Source organism: Aspergillus glaucus (genome assembly GCF_001890805.1).
Source record: "Aspergillus glaucus CBS 516.65 unplaced genomic scaffold ASPGLscaffold_8, whole genome shotgun sequence".
Taxonomy (NCBI): Eukaryota; Fungi; Ascomycota; class Eurotiomycetes; order Eurotiales; family Aspergillaceae; genus Aspergillus; species Aspergillus glaucus.
Genome location: NW_019170460.1, coordinates 672,457 through 697,991, shown reverse-complemented (window position 1 = coordinate 697,991; position 25,535 = coordinate 672,457). Strand labels below are relative to the sequence as shown.

The 25,535-nt window shown below is 49.2% G+C and overlaps 11 protein-coding genes across 11 annotated transcripts; 3 read left to right on the top strand and 8 right to left on the bottom strand.

The window, feature by feature from the left end:
- Positions 1-568: 568 nt before the first annotated feature.
- ASPGLDRAFT_124949 (lipase family protein) lies at positions 569-4,023 on the bottom strand (the record flags this gene model as incomplete). The annotated part of the gene is made up of 2 exons (XM_022540527.1): positions 569-3,583; positions 3,643-4,023. 2 exons carry the CDS (start codon positions 4,021-4,023, stop codon positions 569-571), a joined length of 3,396 nt encoding a protein of 1,131 aa, XP_022401884.1.
- Positions 4,024-4,292: 269 nt separating this feature from the next.
- ASPGLDRAFT_46167 (lactate 2-monooxygenase) lies at positions 4,293-5,828 on the bottom strand. Its single transcript, XM_022546391.1, has 4 exons — positions 5,581-5,828; positions 5,492-5,513; positions 4,782-5,424; positions 4,293-4,719 (listed from the first exon to the last, which is right to left on the bottom strand). The coding sequence occupies exons 1-4, from the start codon at positions 5,787-5,789 to the stop codon at positions 4,382-4,384; spliced, it is 1,212 nt and encodes a 403-aa protein (XP_022401883.1). The 5' UTR covers positions 5,790-5,828; the 3' UTR covers positions 4,293-4,381.
- Positions 5,829-6,615: 787 nt separating this feature from the next.
- ASPGLDRAFT_65950 (putative MFS transporter) lies at positions 6,616-13,551 on the top strand (the record flags this gene model as incomplete). The annotated part of the gene is made up of 8 exons (XM_022548961.1): positions 6,616-6,811; positions 6,861-6,961; positions 7,012-8,189; positions 11,953-12,094; positions 12,150-12,195; positions 12,282-13,041; positions 13,095-13,386; positions 13,525-13,551. The coding sequence occupies 8 exons, from the start codon at positions 6,616-6,618 to the stop codon at positions 13,549-13,551; spliced, it is 2,742 nt and encodes a 913-aa protein (XP_022401882.1).
- Positions 13,552-14,623: 1,072 nt separating this feature from the next.
- Positions 14,624-15,103, top strand: ASPGLDRAFT_124557 (nascent polypeptide-associated complex subunit family protein; the record flags this gene model as incomplete). The annotated part of the gene is made up of 2 exons (XM_022540489.1): positions 14,624-14,801; positions 14,856-15,103. Coding segments are annotated over 2 exons (426 nt in total), but the record flags the coding sequence as incomplete, so codon positions are not given.
- A 298-nt stretch (positions 15,104-15,401) lies between these two features.
- On the bottom strand, positions 15,402-17,203 carry ASPGLDRAFT_46162 (uncharacterized protein). Its single transcript, XM_022546390.1, has 2 exons — positions 16,974-17,203; positions 15,402-16,870 (listed from the first exon to the last, which is right to left on the bottom strand). The coding sequence occupies exons 1-2, from the start codon at positions 17,054-17,056 to the stop codon at positions 15,682-15,684; spliced, it is 1,272 nt and encodes a 423-aa protein (XP_022401880.1). The 5' UTR covers positions 17,057-17,203; the 3' UTR covers positions 15,402-15,681.
- Positions 17,204-17,460: 257 nt separating this feature from the next.
- ASPGLDRAFT_124596 (putative short-chain dehydrogenase/reductase family protein) lies at positions 17,461-18,544 on the bottom strand (the record flags this gene model as incomplete). The annotated part of the gene is made up of 2 exons (XM_022540492.1): positions 17,461-18,314; positions 18,376-18,544. 2 exons carry the CDS (start codon positions 18,542-18,544, stop codon positions 17,461-17,463), a joined length of 1,023 nt encoding a protein of 340 aa, XP_022401879.1.
- A 577-nt stretch (positions 18,545-19,121) lies between these two features.
- On the top strand, positions 19,122-19,944 carry ASPGLDRAFT_65946 (uncharacterized protein; the record flags this gene model as incomplete). The annotated part of the gene is made up of 4 exons (XM_022548960.1): positions 19,122-19,163; positions 19,221-19,239; positions 19,308-19,388; positions 19,442-19,944. 4 exons carry the CDS (start codon positions 19,122-19,124, stop codon positions 19,942-19,944), a joined length of 645 nt encoding a protein of 214 aa, XP_022401878.1.
- Positions 19,945-20,241: 297 nt separating this feature from the next.
- Positions 20,242-21,292, bottom strand: ASPGLDRAFT_124384 (palmitoyl-(protein) hydrolase; the record flags this gene model as incomplete). The annotated part of the gene is made up of 6 exons (XM_022540478.1): positions 20,242-20,335; positions 20,392-20,780; positions 20,838-20,891; positions 20,962-21,052; positions 21,130-21,141; positions 21,210-21,292. 6 exons carry the CDS (start codon positions 21,290-21,292, stop codon positions 20,242-20,244), a joined length of 723 nt encoding a protein of 240 aa, XP_022401877.1.
- A 136-nt stretch (positions 21,293-21,428) lies between these two features.
- Positions 21,429-23,161, bottom strand: ASPGLDRAFT_169873 (uncharacterized protein). Its single transcript, XM_022542701.1, has 2 exons — positions 23,095-23,161; positions 21,429-23,046 (listed from the first exon to the last, which is right to left on the bottom strand). Exons 1-2 carry the CDS (start codon positions 23,129-23,131, stop codon positions 21,698-21,700), a joined length of 1,386 nt encoding a protein of 461 aa, XP_022401876.1. The 5' UTR covers positions 23,132-23,161; the 3' UTR covers positions 21,429-21,697.
- A 133-nt stretch (positions 23,162-23,294) lies between these two features.
- ASPGLDRAFT_57354 (putative GPI anchored protein) lies at positions 23,295-24,287 on the bottom strand. Its single transcript, XM_022548248.1, has 2 exons — positions 23,692-24,287; positions 23,295-23,635 (listed from the first exon to the last, which is right to left on the bottom strand). Exons 1-2 carry the CDS (start codon positions 24,106-24,108, stop codon positions 23,369-23,371), a joined length of 684 nt encoding a protein of 227 aa, XP_022401875.1. The 5' UTR covers positions 24,109-24,287; the 3' UTR covers positions 23,295-23,368.
- Positions 24,288-24,917: 630 nt separating this feature from the next.
- Positions 24,918-25,519, bottom strand: ASPGLDRAFT_65942 (copper transporter family protein; the record flags this gene model as incomplete). The annotated part of the gene is made up of 2 exons (XM_022548959.1): positions 24,918-25,032; positions 25,092-25,519. 2 exons carry the CDS (start codon positions 25,517-25,519, stop codon positions 24,918-24,920), a joined length of 543 nt encoding a protein of 180 aa, XP_022401874.1.
- Positions 25,520-25,535: the final 16 nt, after the last annotated feature.

The window sequence follows — 25,535 nt, the reverse complement described above, 5'->3', positions numbered from 1 at the left end:
CAGCGGCTGCATGATGGTTGATATGCAGATATGGTAAACGGAGGTTGGTTGTCCTTGCTCGTGGAGACATAAGCTAAGTCGACACTAGACCACCTCCATGAGACCTAAGATTTCGTCCCTGCTACAGTTCTTGCTCTTGAATCCGTACTATTGTTGGATCCGGGCAGATGAACGCCAAAGCGCGAGGCTTTTGAAGGACCGAGAGGCCCCAGGCGCCTGTTCAACTGCCCTTGATACAGGACTGCCAGCGTGCGCAGTTGACAGACATTCTCGGGTCCTTTTTAGAGACATGATTCCTGTCGACAGGTGACCGGACATGTCAAGCGCACACGGAGCTACAGGCATCGTTGGCCTTTTTTGAACTTGTATGGTATCCGCAAGTAAAATAACGAGAGAATGAATTAGACGGTCAGTGTTATCTATCTAACATTGAAGTATCTGGGTATAATCTATGTGCAAATATGTGAACCTATATATCCAAAATCCAAATTTCGTTTATCCCACTTTAGATAGCCGTTTTCAATATCAACGGACAGCACCTTAAGAAATTCATCAAAGTCGTAGCGCATTATTCATCCAAAATCCCCCGTGTAAGAGCAGCAAGACTAGCTTCATATCTCGCCGGATTGTGATCACTCAGCATCCCAGAGCCAAACCTCAGCTCTCCAAACAGAGTCTCAACATCTCGTATGAACTTCAATTGCACCCGTGTTGCTGGTCGTCCAAGCCGAGGTTGGCCGTCATCACCCAGGTTGGGGGTAAAAGCGTCCCGCTGGAGAACCCGCATTGTCTCCACGACGAACACCTCCCCAGGAGGCATGAGCTTGAGAGCGCACATTTCTTCGCGAAGACCCTTAAGGGTTTGCCACGCCCAGGCGTCTTCTCCAACACCGTCACCGGCGTGGACCAACATGGGGGCCTCGTTGACATGAAATTTGTTCACGATGCTTTGTCGCAAGCTCTCCCAGACTCGATATCGCACGTTGGATTTCGCGCCGGATGTGTCGCTTTTGAATGCTAGAGAGACAGCGTGCATGTCGTGCAAAATACCGAGAGAAAGACTCGGGACGACGTCTTGTCCGTTGACAACGGTGGTGATTAACCCGCGAGTTGCACGGCGTAAGAAAGGAGACATGACAGCAGGGGGGCCATATGCATAAACATGGATAGGACGTCCAGGAGGGAGAAAATAGTACGGCTGTACATTATATGCGCCGTTTCCGGATGGAAGCATACGCCGCATAACAGATTGGTAAGATGCAGTCACGAATGCTGTTTCAGCCGTTTCATTGACCGGCTCGGATATCATCGTTGCGAGGAGGGCGGCGACACCACCTCCCAAAGAATGACCGCACATAACCACCCCATAGTCCGGAAACTGCTCCAGAGCAGCCCTGATGGTAATCATGACTCGCCCACCTCCTCCTTCCAGGAGACGTCTAGCAGACGCGTGCATGCCCTTATGAACTTTCCAGCTCCTTCCCTGCCACAAGAGATCATCATAGTCGCAAGTCATATCGGTTAGGATATCCTCGAAGCCCCATGTCCCTCGAAGTGTCAGTACAACAGCTTTTGATTCATGGTCCACGCAAAGGAAGTGCACAAGTGGAAAACCAGTATCTGTTTCACCAGCTGCATTAGAACCACCTTCAGGGTCAACAAACGACGATAGAAGAATTGTTGATGGTGGTAGCCCTGCGTGGTTTGAGAAATCACTATGCTCCTGACTGTCGGAGCCTGAGGGAGGTGGAAGCGCTTGGGTGGTTTTGCGGACCCCCATTACCTTGAGGGCACTGGATCCATAAGATGCTAAAGAGAACCGACAAAAACGGCGGATATTGGACACGAAATGGCTTTCTGGAAAAATACCAGGGACTATGCCATCACGACTGAGCGCTTGGACTGTCTCCGTATCATCGTATGCACTATTTCTGGCACGGTGGGCAAGTATAAGCGATGTCTCCGAGCCTGCTGTCACCAAAGAATATATGCTAGGTGTAAATGTCTTGGACAGATGATGAAGAGAAGATGAGTTAGGGCGGCCATCATTGTTGACAGACACAGTCATATCTGCTTCAGATTTTGCCAAAGACAAGGAACTGCTGCTTCGTGCATGGTTTCTCATGCCCGCGGCCGATCCTGGACGCCTACCCGCAGGTCGTGCGGAATAGGCATCTGTCTGTGCCATGAATGACTCCTGGTTCTTTTCGCGAACTGAATATTGATCGTTTCTTGCACTTCTGCCGCGATTGACCTGCCGTGACCCTGGAGACGAGGCGGATTTCTTTCCAGGCGAATCTTGCAAATGCGACCTTGGTGCGCTTCTGTTTGCAGCAGACAAAGCCTCTTTATTGAGTGACGACTTTCCTTGGCTGGAACTTGACTTGGGAGCCTTTTTAGGCTGGGCCTCAGATGAGCGTACAGTCTTCTCAGACGGCGGTTTCAGAAACTGTTGCTTGGTGTCATCACTACTGTCAATAGTGGCAGGCTTCATTTTCTGAGCAAGCCTTGTTAACGAGCCTCCAAAACTGTCCTTGGATGCTGCATCCGGACTACTCTGAAATGGGTTGTTCGGATTCTTATGGTGTTGTTTTGGCGCGAGAATTTTAGCAGCCTTCCCTGCTGCTGCAGAGTTACCATGCGCATCCAGTTGACCTCCATATTGACTCGCAGAAGTGTCAAACAACGGTTGCCCGTTGTTTAGCGATTCATCATGCACATCACCTGTTTCAGGTCTCACATCTGCACTTTGCGACTGATTGAAAGCTGTCCTAAACACAACAGTGTGTTTAGGAAGACGCTGGGACTGACCAGCAGGAACTAGATCCTCGATATACTGGTCGTCACGAAACCTTTCCTCAATCATCGTTGTCCCAGGTGGCGGGCTGATCTCTGCATTGTTGTCATCAAAGACATCCACTGTGATAGTTCGTGCTGTGACTAGATCAGTCTTGATGGAGGCGTGGCAACCTCGAGGTAGCTGCTTCATGATGTATAGCCGAATGTCTTCCTCAGAAACCTGGTGCTGGTCTTCTGGCGAAATAGACAGATGAGGGCTGTCAAGAGTATCAACTATGCTCGAGCGACGCTGTACAGCATCGAACGACCAGTCGTCATCGTCGGGAGATATAAATGAAGAATGTCTGGGCTCTGTTTCCGCGCCGCCACTGGACGGGCTGGGGAATTCGATTTGATTCGTGCGGACGACATCTGCTCTCATGCCGTTGTCCAAAATGACTATGTCCCACACAGTCTCATCCCCGCCATTATCACGTATATATCGTTCAGTATTCTTCCTCCCCCAGCTTTGTAGTAGGGCGAATCCGACGGAGCCAACGAGAAGATCCCCCACTCCAATTCTTTCGGCATCGGGTCCAGGCACATTGCCTCTGAATTCCCTTCGAATGAGCGTAATTATAGCTGCTATCGCCCTTGAAGATTCCGTTGAACCAAGTATCGCATCGAGGGTGGATAAGAGAGCCTGGGACATATGCGCGACGGACGATAAGGTTGTCGACGAAAGGTGGAACGTTGCCGCGGCAAAAAACGACGCTGAAGTGACCGTTGTATGCAGAGTAGCCAACTAGAAAAAAAGTATTAGCAGAGTTTCACAAAAGAACATTCCAATGGTATATCACTTACACTCCGCTCAAGCAGCGACTCTGCCTCTGCCTTCCCACGCTCCCCGCCACTCCGAACAGCCACATCTCTTCCGGCTTTTGTCAAAATCCCTTCAATCATAGCCCGACTGAGCTCGAGCCCAGTCAACGTTGTGCTCCGAGCGCCCCTCAACGCAGCGCCCCCAAAAAACGTTCCTAACCGAAGGGAAAGCGACGTCGACTGGGTCACGAACGACACCAGGGAGGCAACCGGCCGCGGAAGAAGCGTGGCCGCACCCGAAGTGGCGGGCACATGGCTGGCACCGTCGTCCTGAACCAGATCCCTCGAGTCAGTTTCGAGCGCGACGGATTCGTTCGTGTCGTTGGATGTCGGGGCTTTTCTTAAGTATGAATAATTAAACATGCCAGTCAAGAGTGAAGCAATGGTAATTCAGCTCGACGGAAATTGGACATTGAGATACAGGCCTGCCTGTAGTAATGATATGTAGAAGTTCATGAAGTAATTGTGGTAGGCATGTCCCGTTCAGCCCCTTTTGACGCAGTTGTCAGAAGTTTGTTCAGGTTGAGATCTGGGGTTGGCATGTGATTCTCCGGTCCCGACAATTCGCTGAGTAATCCTGGTCGACACATGGCACTGCATTTCTGGAAAGTATCTACATAGCGCACAAGCAGGGATACATTACAGCATATTCTATTGGTCTACTCTGCGTACCTGATTTTGTGCCAGTCTGCTGACTATTTCACATGGATAACTAACTATATTACAACATCGCCATCCGATCACCAGGATAGTGGACCTTCCGGATCTTGCTTCGATCACATTCCGACAGCTCGCTGATCCCCGATAACCCAATGCTTTGCCACAAGTCCGCCAGAAGTCCCTTCATCACGGATTGTGCGCCCACTTTTCCTCCGATAGCGAGGCCATAGATCACCGGCCGGCTGACGAGAACAGCCTTGGCCCCGAGACAGAGGGCCTTGATGATGTCGACGCCGGTACGGATGCCAGAGTCGAAGAGAACAGTCATTTTGTCGCCGACTACATCGACGATCTCGGGAAGGACATCGAGGGAGCCGATCGCGCCGTCGACTTGGCGGCCTGTGAGTGTGAATATGTGAGCATCACATGCTTGAAGGGCAAAAGCTTGAATGGTGACATACCGCCATGGTTCGACACAATAATACCGTCGCATCCAGCATCAAGGGCTTGCTTCGCGTCCGCCGCATGTTGAATACCCTTGAGAACGAGGGGCCCATCCCAATGGTCCCGCAAGAAAGCTAGTTGATCCCATGTGTGAGGCCGGCCAGAGAACACCTGTGATGTCCACGATTTAGATGCCCCGACAATATCGTCCTCTATCTTGCTGCCTGATTCTTTTTCGAATTTCGAACGGAAAACTGGATCAGAGAAGCCCACCTGGGTTCCGATGCCACGAATGAAAGGTACGTAGGCATTATCCAGATCTGCAGGTCGCCAGGCCAGGGAGAATGTGTCCAGTGTGACAACCAAAACCGAGAATCCGTTATCTTTCGCACGCTTCAATAAGGAGAGGGTGATATCATCATCCTCCGGCCAGTAAAGCTGGAACCACCTCTTCCCGTCGCCGTTTGCAGCAGCCACCTCTTCGATCGAACTACTACTCGCGGTGCTGAGGATATACGGCACGCCGGATTTCGCACAAGCTTCTGCGAGACCTGTTTCCTTATCTTCGTGGAATAGACACTGAACACCCACGGGGGCCATGAGGAGTGGATTGTGATGTTCCTGGCCAAAGAGGTTTACCGAGACATTCTCATGGTCCAACTAACAAGCAGCGACTGGGTCAGCGACTGGCAATTAGTTGACGCTATGTGGTCAAGAGGGAACTCACAGCTCTCAACATTCTCGGAATACTGCATGCGTCAATCAATCGATCAGCAAGCCCACCCTATCTCAAATACCCCGAGGGAAAACACGTACATCTTCCATTGACGAAATGCAAGCCGGTTACTATCCATAGTAGCCTTCTCACCAGCTCCTCCTGCGACATAGTTGAAAGACCTGGCACCCAATGCTTTGCACGCTTGATCTTCCAAATGACGAGGATCAGTCGTGACAATGGGCAAGCTGCCAGACGTGGCACCTTGGCCGTAGATTTCGGCTTGGAAGGATCCGTAGTTCTCTGACATTGCGATAGCAATTGATTTCTCTTCTCTTGAATGGAATGTTAATGAAGATAGTTAGGACAGTAGAAGGGATTCTTTCCGGTCATTCTTATTGTTAACTTGTTAGCAGATGAGCTATGAATGATATCATCCTCCATATACTCCGTACTCCGAGTTGCACGTGACGATGTCTCGGCTTGCCGGTTTAGATGCGAATACATAGTACAACCTGGCTATATAAAGGGAATTCTCCTGGTTCAGATGTTGTGTACGGAGTATTTTAAGCTTCATTGTACTGCTCATCGCGACCGTGATGGCAGATATTCATGATCGTCGGTGCCGGCACACCAACGAACTCTCGGTATGCCGCCACAGAGAAGAAAGAAGAAGCAAGCGAAGAATGTATGTATCGCGAATCGAATCGAATCCGCACAAAGTTAATCAAGTGCCGTGATCTCGCATTCCAATGAGATCAGATTGACCATGGCACCTACCCCTGATAGCAACTCTGCTCTGCAAGGGCGATCCTGTCATCACCGCATAAGCTTATATCCCATTTGTCGATATATCATTGCCCAAGACCTGCTCAGCTCCAGCTCAGCTCTCCGCCAGCTGAAGCTTATCAACCCGGTATGTATTTGTATTTAGTGGCTGAAGATCTCGCATCTCGTCCGTCGCAATTCACCGGGCACGCCGCTATCGGTCAGTTTTTGGTGCGGGAATTGACTTTAGCGCTTATCTTGGATAATTTTGCAGCCAAGGAATCATGGCAGTCAAAGGCTAAGGCTTAATTACCCTGAAGAAACCAAGGAAAATACAGAGGATCTTTCTGACAACACTCCAACCGGCCATGGAGCAACATAGAGAGCCCAAGTTGGACGTCGAGTCGCCCCCGCCCGGGGTAGTATGGCGCGATGGGGACGACACTTCGGAGCCCTCGATCGCCCACGATGAGGCGAAGAGGGAGCAGAAGTTGATTCGCAAAATGGACTTATATATCCTGCCTTTTGTGGTTTTGTTATATTTGTTTAGCTTTTTGGATCGAGGTATGTTACTACGTGCACGAAACGAGATTTATATACTAACGTGACTGAGTGAATATTGGAAATGCCCGTCTATACGGTCTGGAGGAAGACCTGGGCTTGGTTGGGGATCAGTACCAGGTCGCTGTGTCCATCTTATTCGTCACATACTGTGTATGTCTCACCGACAAAACCCAGGATGCTAGAAACTAACAGGACATTAGTTGTTCGAAGTCCCCTCAAACCTAGTCATCAAAAAACTTAGACCTTCGCGCTACATCGCCTCAATTTCCGTCATCTGGGGCATCATCGCGACATTGACAGGCATTTGCCAGAGCTACGGCGGCCTGATTGCCTGCCGTGTCCTCTTAGGCGTCGTAGAAGCCGGTCTCTTCCCCGGTATGATGACCTATCTCACCCTTTTCTACAGCAAACGCGAAATCGCCCTGCGTACGGGGTACCTGTTCAGCAGTTCGGCCGCAGCTGGCGCATTCGGTGGTCTTCTCGCGTACGGAATCGGATTTATGGACGGCGTCAGTGGCCTCCGCGGCTGGCGCTGGATTATGATTATCGAGGGTATTCCGACGGTCATCATCGGCGTGCTGACGTGGTTCTTCCTCGCTGATGCCCCAGATACGGCGTACTATCTCAATGAGGAAGAAAGAGCACTTGTTGTTAAGTTTCGCTCCCGACATGCAGGGCATACAGCGTCTGCGCAAAAGTTCCACTGGGCGGACGTCAAAGACGGAGCTACGGACTGGAAGATTTACGCTTTCTCGATCGGCCAATTTGGTGTTGATACCATGCTCTACGGATACAGTACCTTCCTACCCACTATCATCGAAGGAATGGGACCCTCCTGGTCTACAGCGGAAGTCCAGGCACTCACGATCCCTTGCTACGCAGTAGGCGCCATCGCCTATCTGGCAGTAGCATGGCTAAGTGACCGACTGCAACGCCGCGCAATATTCGTCTGCATCTTCTGCGCAATCTCCATGATCGGATACGGGATCTTGATCTCAGACACACCCTCTGGAGTACACTATTTCGGCGCGTTGCTTGTCGCGCTGGGTCTTTATGTGGCTGTTGGTTTACCGCTGGCTTGGTTGCCGACTAACCTGCCGCGGTACGGCAAGCGGACGTTTGCGACGGGGTTGCAGCTTACGTTTGGTAATGTTAGTGGTGTTATGTCGCCTTTCTTGTATAAGAGCAATGAAGCGCCGCGGTATGTGAGGGGAAATGCTGTGACATGTGGTTTGGTGGGCTTTGGAGGGATTGTGTTTGGTCTCATGTGGGTTTATTATAACATTGTGAACCGACAAAGGGCCCATGGTGAGGAGGATGAGAATATTACGGGGATGACAGAAGAGGACATTCAAGAGATGGGAGAGAAGAATCCCCGGTTCGTGTATAGCATTTGATGCATTTTTAGAGTCTTCATTATGCGTCTTGATTAGATGTTAATGGAACAGAAGGTCCACGGTCAGACATAATTATATCTCATCATTATCTACCACCACTACCCAGTTGAGTGCTCAAAGGTATAATCGCTCAGTACTCGGGGTAGAAACCTCAATGGACGAAAAGCTGCAATGGCCATATGTCGAGCCATTTCGTTCACCAACGCCTTTGCTCTCACCGAGCAAGTCAACATAACTCTTACTTCCTTGAGCCTGATCGGTGCATGGGCCACCCTCATCGGAGAAGCGGCCCTCAGTATATGGACTGGATACAATAGGAGTTATAGCTTCTCCATCATCCTCAGAGCCCTTGCCCTTGCTCAATAATTGGGTTTGGCTTTCATTTGCTGGACCCTGCAAGGTCTCTTTGATGGAGCTGTGGTATCTTGTATTTAGTTTAGATGCAGACTGAATCGCAGATCCTCCATCTTCTGCCTCACTGCTCCTGTCCGCATCGTCGGTCCGGGGCGTGGAGGTCTCACCCCACATGACAGGCTTGAGTGCATGGTCATCGTGACCAGGCGGAGGATGACACGCAGCGCTAATCGCTGCACTGCAACTGACAGCAAGAGGCATATTGGTTCTGAAGTGCTTAAGCCCCATCCCTAGAATTGTGCACACCATCACAAACCCAAGAAGTATGGCGACCATAAGTGCGATTGGTGAATAACCACATGCAATCAGACGTTCTGTGGTAAGCCTCCCGGCCATGTCATACAACACGACTTCCACAAAAAAGAAGCTCTGGGACACAAGCCAATGTAATATTGTGTTACAGATCATTAGTGGGATACTGTATCGGTATGGAAGACTGAGGTAATAGGTCGAGCGCTGGAGTCCCTTTGCCCAGGAGACACGCAGTGGCTTGCGTTCTATGGCGTAATCATTGTACTCGGCGGCAAGAAGCATGGCGGTTAACATGTTGTTGTAGAGGAAATATGCACTCGAGAGAATGATCTGCGGAATATTTGCAAGGAGGGCTATGGATATAGTCCCCGAGCAATTGCTGGGGTTGTCGCAAAACTTGATTATTGAAGATGAGGCGATGCTGCCAAAGCCCAGCTTCCAGAGCTCTGTAGGCTTGATAGATTGGCCTTTAGCTCTTAACGTCATGACGCTCAAGTAAAAGAGAAAGCATGATACCAAGAGGAGAAGGAGGCAGCTGTACAAGTCAGAAGTGCTTATCAAGAAGTGACCAGTGTATGTACTTACAAGACGATTGTCACTACGAAATATAGACCGCCCACAGCGTCTCTCCATCGTTTTTTACCGGGCTGAAGTTTCGCAGGCTTGGATGGTCGTTCCCATGAATTCCGACCCATTGAAACAAGTTCCTTTGACAACAAACAGTTGCCCTCAGTGATTGTGTCAGGTCTGCTGAGGAAGGACGATATGGCGTCCCCAACTGTGAGAAAGATCTCCTTTCTAGTGTCACGAGCTGTCATGAACATGCAGACAATCTTGACGAAGTTGCATAGAATGACGACGATACATATTGGAAGACTAAATAGTAGCTGACATTCTTCTTCGACATTCTGGCTTAAGCAATAGTCGACCGAGAGCGCGGAAAATGAGTCAGCCCTAACGGAGTCCAACGCACATGTAGCTGCTGTATTTTGGATCGCAGCATCTTTCGTCCAAGAACTGTTCGTCCAGTAACTTGTATTGCCAAGTAATAACGGGTCTGACCATGGTATCGAGGATACGGACCAATCGCCAAGACAAGCCTTGTCGCAATCACTCCTTTTACATGCCCTTTGGCATGGGTATTTCTCACAGTTTCTTTCACCTGGTAAATCATCGTGGATGAGCTGAGGATAATTTGGCTCACTTTGGCACATCCACAAAAAAGAATATGACGAGTATTGTTGGGGCGAATTTCCCATGCTGACCCAGCGCAAGGAGTTATTGTCCGCAGTCATATCATTAGTGACCAGAATGAGAGTCCCTCGATCTGTAATGTAGTCGGAAGCATAGGTATCGATGCATTTCTGTGTATCGAGTCTTTCGAATTTTAGTACCTCAGAATAGAAAGTGGACATGTTCATCGAAATGTTCTGTTCAAAGCAACCTGCATGGCCATGACTTGGTGGGTTGTTGAAGTCAAAGTTCGCAGATGAAAGCAGGACGCCATATTCGCGTGTACCCAGTGCAGAAAACACAGTAGAATTGTACCTGTGCTTATGATTAGAGACTAATTGCGAGAGAGATGTCGAATACTGACAATAAATGAACCGGGAGGGAAGACATTAATAGCACTATCCATAGCACAACCCTCCTCCAGTCAAAAAAACGGAAATTCTTTATGCTGGACACACCAATGTTAAGCCATTTTCGCTGGGCGTGAGCACCTTCAACGTCCTGACGAGATGGCGAACATAGACACTGCATACAGTAATTACTCGCTGCCAGCATGATTGTACCGAGAATGTTAATCAGTAAGTGCAAGCCGCGCGCCCAGTTCCTTGAAATGGAGCACTTTCCCTGGTAAAGTATGGAAGAGCTAAAGTCTCGACCTCCAAACTTCGGATAAGACATGGAAACAGCGATGACGGTGAGAACGATGTTCAAGAACAAGACAGTGGAGGCAGAAAAAGCGCTAATGAGGACGCCCACAGCCCATTCGCGTTGTTGGCTCCTTTCCTGTTTGATCCTCCGGTCTATTCTGTTGACAAATCCTCGAGGCAAGCAGGAGACAAACTTGGAGGTCAGGGATGTGCTAGGTTCGTTGGAATCCGAAGAACGACACGTCCTACATCCGGTTAGCCACAGCAGTTCTAACCTGCTCAGTTAGATTGGAATGCCAACCGGCCCAACTCATATTCCTGAACATCTGTTCTACCTTTTGAACGATGCAGTAAGTGACCGTGCTTGGCACTGTCAAATGGCCAATACCAATGCCGCTTCACAGAGTCTGACAGTGAGAGTGGCTCGCCCATGGTGCGTGTCTGTTTCCATTTCCCACAAGCTCGAAAATTACGAAGCTGCGTCTCAGACCAGTGCTGGCGCCGCGAGGCTCTTAAATACCGTAGACTCAACTATACAATAAGGTTCTTCTTGCCAGACTTCAAGTAGTCATAAGGGATCCGAGCAACGAGGCTGTCAGCCTTGTGCCGCGGGGCAGATGTGCTAGCCTTTCAGCTCTTCTTCTACTTGCCTTGAAGCGACAAGGATCTGCTGTTGGGGTGACCGGATTGGTTTAGACATTGTGCGCTTTGCTTCTTGGCACTCGATATACGGGATATCCAGCCAGTCCAGTCGGAAATTATATGTGGCGGTAAGGAGTACACGGGTCGTTCCTGACGAGTGATGGGTGAGTTCTTCCAGAAGTTGCATCAGGGGTAATTGTATGAAGGAGGGTCACATGATCATACTGATTTGTTTTTCGTGCCAACGTCACGTGTACCAACCGGCCGGCTTAACGAAGTCAGCAAGAGATCTATAGACAAAATTGCGACTTGTAGGTGAATTTTATGTCTGACAGAAGGATGCCAGTCGTCGGTTGTATATAGCTTCCAGAATGTCTTCTCTTCTGACCTTCATCATCCCCTTTTTCGCGGCGTTTCTTGTTGTCTTTTTTTATAACGGCTCGCTGTCATCCCCAGTATTTCAGTTCCTGACCTCCTATAATCAGCATCCAATTTCACTACATAATGCGAGTTGGAATACGTGGCTCAATCCTTCTCGTGCTATCTCAAAGGGTAGCGGAGTATCGCGGAGGAGAGGATGGAATATCCATCACCATTTGGGCGGGAATGGGCCATGGGTTGAGATGATTGACGATGAAGAATTCAGGCCGAGAGGAATTCATCCCCCCGAGGGCTGTACTGTTGATCAGATACATATGGCATGTTCGTTTATGTCATTGGTCTCTGGATATGATGCCACTAACCGTGTTGCAGATTGCGCGCCATTCAGAAAGATATCCCACGACATCGGCAGGAGATCGTAGGTTGAATACCTTCGCTACCTCTCTGTGAACAGAGGGCTATCTCAAACAGTCAACAGTCTAACTTGATATGTATGATTTAAAGGTCATCTTGCTCTTATGAAACGCATCGAAGAGGCAAACGTACCTCTGAACGGCTCCCTGTCGTTCCTGAACAATTGGACCTATTTCACCAACGACCCGTCAAAGGATCTTAATCAATTAACTACCACGGGTCCCTATGCAGGCACGCTTCAAGCGTTCACCACTGGTGTCCGTTTTCGAACCCGCTATGGGCATATCTTGCCGAACAACATAAAGACACGGTTTTGGGCCAGTGACTCAAACCGTGTTATCCAGACTGCCAAGTATTTCTCTTCGGGGCTTTTTGGCCTGAACTGGGAAAAGGACGGGGATGCGGTATTGCAAATCATCCCCGAAACTTTTGAACAACGTGCAGATACACTGACACCCGGTGATACATGCCTAAATTATCTTGAGGATAATCTACAGGGTCATGATAACGGGGAGAACGTGCTGGCACTATTTCAGGGTACATATATCCCGCCAATTGCAAAACGACTGATTGAAGAACAGAATGGAGATCTCGGGATGTTCACACTCGCTGAAGTATACAGCATGCAAGAAATGTGCGGGTTCGAGACAACTGTTCGAGGATCAAGTCCCTGGTGCGATATCTTCACTTATGAAGAATGGGAAAGTTTCGCATATGCTCGTGATGTGCTCCATTACTATCGCGCGGGTCCTGGAAATCCCTATGCCGGTGCGATGGGCTGGCTTTGGTTGAACGCGACAACATCACTTTTACGCTCGGGTCCTGATGCTGGTTCTATGTTCCTTAGCTTGTGAGTGTGTCTCTTTTCTGCTTCCATACTGGTAGACTGATAAGCTCTTCAAGTGTCCACGATGGCGACATAGCCCCATTCCTTACTGCGCTAGATATCTTTCAGGACTCGAAACACGATCCAAACCTCCCAACCACCCATGTTGCAAATGACCGCGTCTGGCGTACGTCCTCTATCCTGCCAATGGGTGCTCGAATAACTCTGGAACGGATGACTTGTCCATCGCCTTCTTTGGACCAGGACGACACTTTTGTCCACATCAACATTAATGACAGGATTAAGCCGTTGCCCTACTGCAAATCTGGGCCTGGTGCTTCTTGTCCATTGTCAGATTTTGTCGGTCATGTACGTCGACGAGGAATGGAAGTAGGAGAGTTTGGTGAGGTCTGTGGTCTGGAAGGTGATGTTGGACGGATTACCTTTCTACATCAGGAAAACATCAACGATGAGTGACTTTCTGTGTATAGCTAGTATATATAACAGGATTCAAACGATAAATACCAAAAATAGCTGGATCAGAAATGACTTGATTACCAGATTCGGTATGGATACCGCCCGCGGGTGGTGAATTCCAGGGACAAACGGTTTATCCCGTATTTTTCTGGGAGTTCTATTTATTATTTCACGCAGGTTATACAGATTCCACTCACATTGAACGCAATATCAGTTGTAATGATCCGAATCCTTCAGATCTAAGCATTCCTAAGGCATCCTCGGCTAAACCCTAACGGACAACCAGCACTTCCCAACCCACAACCAGCCGAAAAAACAACCACAGCAAAATTATCCCATACCAAAATGAGAACAAAAGACAAGAATGAATACAGCCTCGTAGCAATTGTAATTCCATGAAGTGTAGCATATCCTTTATCCCATACTCCTCTGGGGCGCCAGTAGCAGCTTAGCGAGCGCTTCCGTTTTCGCCGCTCCCCACACAAATCGACTTTCTGTCGGGGAGCCGAGAGATGCGCATCATCAGCAAGTAACGACTTCAACCTCCTCCCTCTCTTCCTCCCACCCCAAGAACTCTTTTTTATATTCTTTTTTTAGCTCTTCTCCTCGGTTTCGACGGTTTTATTTGTGTACGTATTATTTTTCTCCCTATTTTGCTGGTGGTGGTGTGGTGGTGGCTCCCGTTCCCCTCCCCCCTCTTCTGCGGGCGCGTGAGGAACTCCCGCACCGCACATTTAATAATCAAATTCGGGCCTTTTGGGGGACCCTTCAACGTTGACCCAACAGTTTGAATGCGTTATTGACGGTTTTGTTTTTTTGCTTCAGAAAGAACCCCGAATCCTAAGTCGTCACAATGGATCAAGCGAAGTTGTCTCGGATGCAAGCTAGCGTGCGGATTGGTATGTGTTCTTGATTGTTGGACTCTCTGGTTGTGCGATTTCGCGCGGCTTTAAATTGTTGTATAGAGACATTGATAATGGCTAACATTTGATATTACTTGAATAGGGTATGTATTCAAACGTTTTCCTTCATATTTCTCTTTCCCGAAGACCTACAACCGTCGACCACGAAATTACCCGAATACCTGAAATCCCAGCGATCCACAAACAAAACAATCGACTAATGAATCAACAGAGGCAAGGGTACTCCCCGCCGCAAGGTCAAGAAGGTCCACAAGAGCTCCGGTGCCGACGACAAGAAGCTCCAGGCCACCCTCAAGAAGATGAACGTTCAGCCCATCCAGGCCATCGAGGAGGTCAACATGTTTAAGGAAGACGGCAACGTTATCCACTTCGGTGCTCCCAGAGGTGGGTTTCTATAATACACGAGTTGTGTGAATTGTGTACTGATGATGGGTAAAGTCCACGCCTCCGTCCCCTCCAACACCTTCGCCCTCTACGGTAACGGCGAGGAGAAGGAACTCACCGAGCTCGTCCCCGGTATCCTGAACCAGCTTGGCCCCGACAGCCTCGCCTCGCTCCGCAAGCTCGCCGAGAGCTACCAGAACATGCAGAAGAACCAGGCCGGTGGTGAGGGCAAGAAGGACGACGAGGAGGATGATATCCCCGATTTGGTTGAGGGTGAGAACTTCGAGAGCAATGTTGAGTAAAAAGGATATAACGAAACGAAAAAATGAGAGAAGAGAGATCATATCTTAATGCAACATGAAAGATGAAAAAGCACATCCGGATAAGAGGAGAGGGATTTTTTTTTTTTTTTTTCTCATGTTGGAACATGATATATTTTTCGTTTTATCTTCCTTTGCCCATTCTGACAATGACATATATGACCCAGTTCAGCGAATAAATCATACCAGCCACGGCTTATGATTGGCATTTCAAGGTTATTGAATTCTTTTCAGCTGCAAGTACGATTTCTACGTTAACATCTGGGAACGAATAGGACCATATGGAGCAATGAATGGAACTGAGCCCATGCAGTAGCAGCTAACGCCAATGCAAATATAATTCGAATCCCTAGACAACCTATTATGCATGCAATTAAATAGTAAAGACCCGCTTCGCAACTTCAAAAAGAAAGAAATCCAACACTGAAGAAGTCGGCATAAAATGAAAAAATGATGTTATCATACATAGTCCACGGGTATCTGCTGTTCTCGAAAATAATGAACCAAAGAGCCTAGCATTTCTGTTCTTCTCTTGCTTCAATGCGATATATAAGCTAGTCTCACGATTCCTCTTTCAGTCCACACATGTCCGTACCAACAAGTAAGTCAACCGTGTACCAGAAGCGCCAGTACACGTTGGAGTTGTCGTAATCGAATGTGCCGTCTTCGCGAAGCAAAGGCCCGTCGCCAACGATATCGCCTGTGAACCAACTGAGGATCGGGATCGACCGGACGACACGCTCGGTAACCGTCGGCTGAGGAGGAAGGGCTTCAGTCAACGGTCGAAGTTTCGTCCGACGCACTGTCGGGATATGTGTCATAAACTCGGATTCTGGTTTGGGTTCTTGGGGTTGAGGCTGAGGCTGAGGCTGAGGCTGGGGTTGCGGTTGAGGTTGAGGTTGAGGTTGTTGTCGTTGGTGGAGAGTAGGGGTAGCAGGTTGCTCAAAACCGGTTGCCGTGGCTGAGCTTGCGGTATTGGTCGAAGAAATTTGCGACTCGTCGTCTTCATTGTCGATAACGTTGGAAAGACTGTTCACTGCGAAAGACCGCGGCAAGGTATGTCGTTCGTTGGCCTGGTTCTGTAGGAAGGTCGTCGAATGAGAAGTGGTCAAGGTTCGTGGAGCTTTACGGCTTGCCGCTGCAGACTCCTTGGAAATAGGAATGTCCTCTGCCGGTCCTGACCCATGGTACAATTCACAGTGAACAAGATGGCCGTCAATCTCCTGTGGCGAGAAGAAGCAAGCACGGTCCGCGGCGTTGGTAGAATCGAACGTGATCTTAATCCAATGGAAACCACCTGCATACCGCTTCGACTTGCGATTCGCATCGGCGGACAAATTCGCACGAATAACCACATCACCACCACTCAACATCTGGGAGTATCCAAAAGAGTTGGGATCGCTGCGCGGGTAATCCTCGCAAATCAAGCCTCGCGAAATCCTCTCGTATTTATCAATCACCTTCCACTCCGAATCCTTGCTCTTGTATCCGTAGAGTATGCATTCCGTCGCGACTTTTTCCGTCTTATTGTCGAGATTCGATGCAGATGAAGACTTCGGCAAAGTATGGTGAGTCTTTTCTTCATCCTGCTGTTGTGCGAACAGTCGTCCAAACTCGGCAACGTTGACGTTCTCTTTCTTCGCTGGTGTCCCGGTACGTGTCCGTGATCGTGCGGTTTCGTAGCGGGCATTTCTCCTTCGTCCAAACGGTCCGGTTTCCTCGGGTGGTCGTCGGGGGTTGCGGGATTCGCTGTCGTCAGAATCCATGTTAGTGATATTCGCGTGAAATCATAGGCGCCAGCTGGGACACTAAACAACAGAGTATATGACGGGTGAGATAAAGAAAGACATACTCTTTGTAAACATAACCCCAGGGCAGAATGTTTCCCTTCTCGTCCCGCGCGCGCTCCTCAGGCGGAACAAAGTGATACTCCATGACCAGGATAGGGTGTCACAGAACTGTTTTGAGAAGATGATCTGTCTCTTTGGATATTATAAGGGAGCTAGAGAGCCCGAGACGCTGGATTATTAAGGGGTTGGCACTGTGAATCAGTGCAGATCGGATCGTGTTTGAGCTGGCCTTGTCAGAGCAGGAGTGAATCGAAACTTTTGCGGCGATAAACAGTGCGTTAGCCAGGATACGGTCACGTGATTTACACACGAGCATGGCATGTCGGGCACCTATGCACAAACTGGCTACGCTCTTTTTCATGCAATAATTTTGCTTGTCAAATATCTCGTATTCCAACAATACAGTGGTAGATTGTAATTAACTACCAATCGGCACATATATCCAAACGTAGACGTAGATAAGTATTAAAGACGGGAGTCATGATAGAATCACAATTGGGATTTCTCCTCAATCTGCTTCTCAGTCCACTCCCAAAGCTTCCTGCCAAACTCGGCATCAGACGCATACTGAGTCTTAGCATGCGTCCCAATGGGAACATAGTAACCCCCATTAACCAAGTCCTCCCTCTTCACACCAGCAGCAAACAGCTGATTCATCGCCCCAGTCCGTACACTCCGGAATCCAAGCGACATGGCAGCAAGAGCAGACCTAGTGAGCGCGTTCGACGCCTTAGCATGCTCATACAGGTTGCTAGACACGGCGCCCGGATGAACTGCGACAGACAGGATCTCCGGATACTGGCGCGCAAGTTCCGCCGCAAAGAGGATGTTGGCGGCCTTGGACGCGCCGTAGCGAGTCCATGTGCTTGCGTCCAAAAGAGCGGGAGTGGATGTCATGACATCAAACGACGGAGCGGCACTGTGACCCATAGAACTCAACGTCACGACTCTAACATCCGGCGCGGGAGTCGCGCTCACGACAGTCTTCTGCAGCGTGGGCAGAAGCAGCTTCGTGAGCAGGAAATGGCCGACATGGTTTGTCCCAAACTGCACCTCGAATCCTTCCTCCGTAGTATCCGGGGGGTTTCCCATTGTCCCTGCGTTGAGCATCAAGATATCCAATCGCTCACTGTCAGAGTTAAACTTTTCTGCGGCCGTGCGGATAGATTTAAACGAGGCCAGGTCGAGAGGGATGTGTCTGATGTCCACGGGGGGGGAGACGGTTTCTTGGATCGAGGTGATGGCATCTTGCGCTTTTGTCGCGTTGCGGGCGCCTAGATATATACGGGAGGGACTGTGCTTGGCGAGTTGGATAATGGCCTCTTTTCCAAGGCCGATATTACCTATCCGAAGAATACTGCGTTAGTAGATGGGTAGGTAGAACTCCAGGGAGGAGAAACTTACCCCCAGTAACAAAGATAACCTTCCCGGTAAGATCACCAATATCCCTCTGCGGATCAAACGACGACCCCAAAGCGCCAAAGGTAAGTTCATTCAACGTGGGACCAACACTAGAGAAAAGATCCCTAGGATGGCGAAGACCATAGGACGCGAAACCGAAGACAGGACTCATTGCGCCGGACATTTGCGAAGACCTGGATAGATAACAGATATACCAAAAGCGTCAAGATAGGAGATATGCGGTTCAACGGCACATTATCAGGATAACACTGTAGATATAAGAAGTAGAGTATAAATTGACCGAGGCATATCGCCGACGTGAAGAAAGCTAAAGCGATCTGCCAGGGTGATCTCCACCGCAGAACGAACAAATGATATTCGAACCCGATGTCGTGCAGTCAGCCATCTCTGTTCAAGGATGAGCGTTCAGTAGTATTGTTCCAGAGTCTGTCGGAGTCAAGGGTTCGCACAGAACAGAGAGAGGCATGAGTGGGAATCATATGATCGGCGCCAAGAGGTTTTCAGCTGACTTCCCAAAAGGGTTAGTGGGAGGTCGTGATAGCACTGCGACACAGCTGCATCTTGAGGATACGCGCTGATAGTCATTGTGGCTAGTTCTCATGCTCGAGTGATACAAAGATAAGAGAGATACCTGTTACTCGAGTCAGTGACAAGAGGGACAGATCCATTTATACCCATACCGTCGGAACACCACCTACCAATATCAGCTGCCCAAGCACCGAAGCAAGATGAAGTTTCTCTGTCTCCATGGTGCTGGCACCAATGATGAGGTACGGCCTATTATAGGGCTAATTCACATTTTACATCAAGTACTAATGGATTGATAGATATTCGACCTCCAATCTGGTATGCACCATACAATACCCATAAACACAAAGACCCCAATGCCAAAATGTAATCCTAACCCCAATCAGGCGGAATACGCCACTCCCTAGAAGAAAACGGCCACACGTTCAGATTCATAAATGGAGGAGTCCCATCCAACCCCGAGCCTGGTACATCACCCCCTCCCCCACTGTCTAACCCTAAACATATCTAACAATCACAGAAATCGCAAGCATCATGGACGGCCCCTTCTACACGCACTACACAGCCAACGCACCCCCAGGCCCCACCCTCTCCACAGCCCTCCAATACACCCTCTCCATAATCGAAAAAGAAGGCCCCTTCGACGCCGTAATGGGCTTTTCGCAAGGCGCAGCCCTCGCCTGCTCTCTGCTAATCAACCACTCCCAAACCCATCCCAACGAAAACCCGCTGTTCAAAATGGCCGTGTTCATCTGCAGCGCGACGACGTGGGATGTGAGTAATGGGTTGGAGGCTTTACAGCCGACTCCAGGGGATTATCCCGTGGGGATTCCGACAGTGCATATTGTGGGGAAGCAAGATCCGTTGTATGCGGAGGGGAAGAGGATGTATGGGTTGTGTGAGCCTGGGAAGGCGGTGTTTTATGATCATGGGTCGAGGCATATGGTTCCGTTTGATTTGGCGAATACGGAGAGGATGGCGGGGATTGTGGAGGAGATGGTTGAGCAGGTGGAGGGTCTATAGATATTATTATACAGAGAAACTTGGTTGGTATATACGGGCATTGGTTAGATAGATCAAAGACAGATATGCAGCAAATGAAGCGTTCATATTCCATTCGTAACTTTCCAGGTCTGTAAATGGCATATCCAGGAAGCAGTCTATTTAATCCTCCCGTTTCTTTGAAGCCCCCGGCTTACCAGAGCTAAACTTAGCCATGAAAACCGCTAATAGCAAAATGACTATACCCAGAATAATACTGTACGTTATTATCGGTGTCCCAGCCCTATTTCCCGTCTGCATATTGCCGGAACCATCGAGTCACAGCCCCGCAGTCTCTTCAGCAGGGAGAACCTTTCCAAGGAACTGCTCAAGGTCTTCAATCTCCGCCGGATCAGCAGAGTGAGGAAGGTCACTGCAATCAGATTAGCCACAATCCTGCTAACAAACAATAATCCGGTAAAAACTCACGGGTAAGAACGGAAGCTAACATCCTCCATCCCCAACTCCTTCATCGCCTTAGCAGACATCTCACCAAACGAATGCGGCACAATATCATCATCAAGACCGTGCGCAAGGAAGAACGGAGTCTTCTTATTCGGCCAGTCCTCAGCGACGTAGTTCTTGATCCGGTCACTCAGAAGCAAGTAGCAAGAAAGACCGAAAACACCGCCCAGCTTCTCCTTGTTCGTAATGCCCGAGAAAACGGACATGGCGCCTCCCTGCGAGAAACCACCGAGGACGATCCGCGATGACTTGATTCCGTTATCGACCTGTTCCTTGATCAGGGTGTTGAAGTATTCGCGAGAACGCAGGATGCCGGGCTCGTCTTGGGTGCGGATGGATTCTTCGAAGTCGAGCTGTGGACAACACAGTCAGTATCAACTTCCACAATACAATATAACAAAGGAACTCACATCACGACCAAGCTTGCTAAGATCATACCACCCCGGCATGCTCATACCAAAGTTCTATATACCCGATTATCCGTTAACCCAGCGTGCTCCCCACTTAACCAGCAAGCCGGGTCTGCAAACATACCACTGTAATGGGAATCATAGGCGCATTAGGGAAAATGAAAGCGACTTCATCGAACATGCCACGACGGCGCCAGTTTTGGGCGAGGGACATCCTGCATAGTTTGACGTAAAGTATGAGCATCGCTATTCCATTGATCTGCGGTCGTCGATATAGGCAAGATAAACGTACCATCCAGCGCCACTATTCGGAGAAAAGAGTCAGTCAGCAAAAATCCTTCGAGTTCTCTATACAAAAAATGAAAAACCAACCTATCACCCAGACCATGGGCCATAATCACCGTCGCGGTGTGTTTCTTGAGCGCGGGAACGACATAGGGGGCGCGAGGTGGCATTTTCGCTTCTCAATTTGGTTCCGAGTTTGACTTCAAAGTGTGATAATGAAGGACAAAGAAAGAAGAAAAAAAAAAAAAAAAAAAAAAGACGAAATAATTTGTCTAGAAAAATGGCAAATAAAGTAGAAGAAGGTGCCTGGATTTCCCCGCGATTCTGCCGCCGAGCTTGCGAGTTAACTATCTGCAGTCTCGCCGCCTTCTATATCAGGACAACGCCAGTGAAGTAGGAAAATGCATGTCGCATTATTTTTTGAGACGTTGGACTCCTGGGCTTACTTGATGTTTGATCAGGGTATAAAGAAGGTATGGTGCTGTCGAAGTGTTGGTCACCATTCGTCGCGATTATGGCCTTAGATCCCGAAGGAGATATATACAGGCGGCTCATGATAAGCATTTTATAGAACATCACTGTCCAAGTTCATGCAACTCCTTCTCAACGGTCTCAATAACAGCCGAAACTAATCCTTCCTCGACAACACTTGTCTGCCACGAGAACGCCAAAACCAAGCACCCATCACCACCCGAAATGACTGAGATCTCAACAGCGCATCCCGTAACACTAGCACACTGAGAGAAGATCATGCGGCCAACCTGCGGTTTTGAAGGATCGTCATTCGATTTGAGACCGGGTGCAAAAACGCCGATATTTGACAATTCGAAACTTGATCCCCGTGGTTTTCCTATCTTGGATAGGAACAGCTCTTGATGGATGTCGTTGACGTATTTGAGAAGATTTGGCGAGGCGTTCGTGCCCTGGAGGCTTAGGGTGCTTTCTATCGTCCTTCGAGACCGTTGGGCTTCGTTCCAAGGAAAGGAATCCACCAAGACGCTGTCGCGTGAGTAATATTCATTGTAATCCTGTATCCAGACGCCTATCGAATCGTCGTTGACGATGTCAGGGAGGAATTTCCGGGAGGAGAGGGGACCATCGCATTTGATCTGTGTGAAAGTCTCGGGGAGGTGTGTGAAGAAAGCGCGGGAGATGACTGTCTGCAAAGCCCCGGTGATCGTAGTGTTGTTGCGACGACAAGCATGCCTGAAAGATGTTGCGAGGGATTTGGGAATGACAATATGGCGCATTTGCGTCTCAAGTGGGACACGAATCTCTGAGCCAGTCCACAGCCCAGGATCCCTCCAGGACCAAACCTTCGCTTTGAACAAGGTAGTAGCAAGGTATGGGATGGTGAGGGTCATGGGATGAATCTCTTCGATGTTCGGGAGAAGTGGCATCGTAGGCGAGGGAATCACTCGCCTTGCTCCCGTTGGCGATTCAGTAGCTGCATGCAACGCCTCTAGGAACGTCTTGTGGAAAGTTTTTCCAGAAGTACCGTCACCAACAGCATGATGGAATACAAAAACCGCCGTAAAACGGCGCTCATTCCCCGCATCAAGCAAAACACAAACCCTCCAATACTGAAGCGGCGGAGAAAATGGTGTATTATGCTGGGTATTGATCAACTTCCCTAGTTCATCGTCTTTCTCATCTTCACCTGGAAAAGATTGGCTGCGTGTTTGAAAAGAGACACAACGCTCTAAGTCGATCTCTGGAAGACGCGCCCAATAAGGCTCCTTCGTATCTTCACCAATAGGAATGGCGGAAAGAATCGGATGCTGGCCAATTGCTGACTCGCATGCTCTGTATATGTAGTCTTCTATCGAAAGAGCGGACCCAGGAAGTGTATATGTTGCAGCAACTGCGACATTGTAGTAGAACCCGAGGGGGTTACGTGCGGTGGAGTATTGCTCCAATCGACCTGATACCGTCAGTCGGGACAATCAGAAGCAATAACCACACTACTTACCAACAGGCCGCAGTTTTTCAAGCTGGTTTATGTCCATATCTGACAGTTGAATGTACAAAGTACGGATGTGGAGGAAGCCAGCTGCACAGCAGCGGGAGGAAGCGAATATATATATATAAACACGTGACTCATCGAGATCAGAATACGAGAAGGAATATATACTCTAGTCTATGTACATGGTATGGACAACTTAATACAATCATCATCACTCGTACAGCATAACTTTTTGCCTCGCCCACCGTCTATGAAAAACACCCGGGAAAAGAGAACCGAATCACAGCACCGCCATACCACCCACAACAGCCGCACCAAGCATACCCCAAGCAGCAGTTTGCAAAGCGACAGCACCACCTGTGGATGTCGAGGCCGAATCCGAGTCCGAGGTCGAAGAGCCGCCGCTCTGTGCGCCGCCATTGGCAGTAGACTCGTTGGCGTTACGCTGGGCAGCTTCACCGGTGAAAGGCGCGGCAGCGACGTTGGTGTTGTTTTTGCAGGACGAGTCGGAGTAATCGGTGTTTGAGGAGAATTGGATATCCGCACACTGGTCTACTTAGCATGCTGGTCTCAAGATTGGTTGAAAGGGCAGTTGAGACATACCGCATAAAGACCCCCGGTAGGATCACCATTGCTCTGAACCTGCACAGTGGCATTCATGCCATCTGTGACATTGACACCCAATGTGTCCTCGTCAAAGGAAACGTGCGGGATACAAAGCGAGCCTAATCCCCGTGCGCCAAAAGTTGGCACCAGCGTAACATTGAAGTTGCTACCGGGGTCATTGCCCAGAGACAGCAGCACTTCGAAAGCAGTCTGCGTGTGGCCCATTGTCACGGCCACAGGGAAGGAACCATCCGAGATGGAAACCTTGGTGCGTTCAGACGATTGAGCCAGGCCACCGCAGGGGAAGGTGGTCATCCTGTCCTCATTTTCACCACGGGGAGTTGGGTAGTCGAGTTTGAAGTGAGCGGCCACGAGGGGTGCAAGGACTGCGAGGGAGAGAATGGAAAGCTTCATGGTTGCAGTGGTAAACAAGGATTCCGTGGAAGCTCCGGATATTGAGTGAGAGAAAATATGTAGGATATATAGAGTAGGAGCAGGGAAAGAGGGAGAAAACCGGGAAGGTCTTTATTACATTACTACAGAGCTCTAGCTCCAGATCCAACCGGGTAATGGCCCCGAAACAAAGACCATAGAACGATAATTGCATGATATTACTCCCGCAGCCCTACTATAATACATGGACCCTGCATAGATACTAAGATCCATGCTGAATAAGGGAAACCGCCCAAAAGAGCTAGAGTTAATCAAAAGAAGTTCGAAAATGTGCTCAATCATGCGCAGATCCACTCATTCCGATGGAGCTTCCCGCACTAATTGCGGAGATTCGGTGGGAGCCGGATAGCCGACACTCGCGAGGACATGTCCGTTTTGGGATGGGCGAACCGACAGCCCGACAGAGTCGATTGCCTATTCTGGTGGGAGATAGACAGATAGACAGGTCCATGCAGTGAGTTTCGGCACGTGTGTTGACCTGGGGTTCTATGACGCTGATCGATATCAACTCAGTTCGAACACTTTTGTTTCGTCTTTACAGAACAAAGTGTACTCCATAGAGTCATGCTGAAGCGGCGAGAGTGCAATGTACGTATCAAAGTATATACATTATGTCGCAGATATGCTATATGTACAAGGTAATAACAGTAACCGAAACAGCTGAATCTCATCGTTTGCCGTGTCTCTTTTGCTGACCCAGAACGCCCTATCCCGAACTCCAACAAAGCCCGTAAATTTGTATATAGAAGAAATTGGAAGAAGAAATCGGATCAATGGTCGTGATCATTCCATTGAATGTATCGTCCCACAGCCAATTCCCCCAAGAAAGCACCGCCCAGCACGGAACAGAAGTATCCTACGTTCATCGTCATGACAGCCAACATCCTAGAAGCATGTGTCAGCAAACATCCCTTGCGTGTGCATTCTTAGAATCAACCACATACAGTAAATAAGACACTCCAGTAATACAGAGGTAAATCAACGCCCGAGGAAGGTCCACGCTGAACCTCCAAGGCAACGGCTCGTTTGTCACCCGACGCACCACCTTAACCGTCTCCTCCACGCCCTGAGGAGTCACCAAAGAAGCAGTCTTTGCGTCCGGGTCAGATTCGATACGTCCGGCTTCGGCAGTCTTTCCTTGGACAGCGACATAACGGCGGTTGAGGTGAGCAGCTGTCCATCGTTGTTCCAGGATGGCTTTAAATGCGACGAGACATCGTCCGATGATGGCGAGGGCAATAAGAAAGATGCAGGTTCCGGCATAGGTGCCGCTGGAGGAGGGTGTCCAGGCATTGGAGAAAAGAGGAGTGTCGTGGTTGTTAACAAAGACCATGGCCATGGACATTGATGAGGAAGATGAAGAGTGGTCCATGCCGGACATGCCAGAC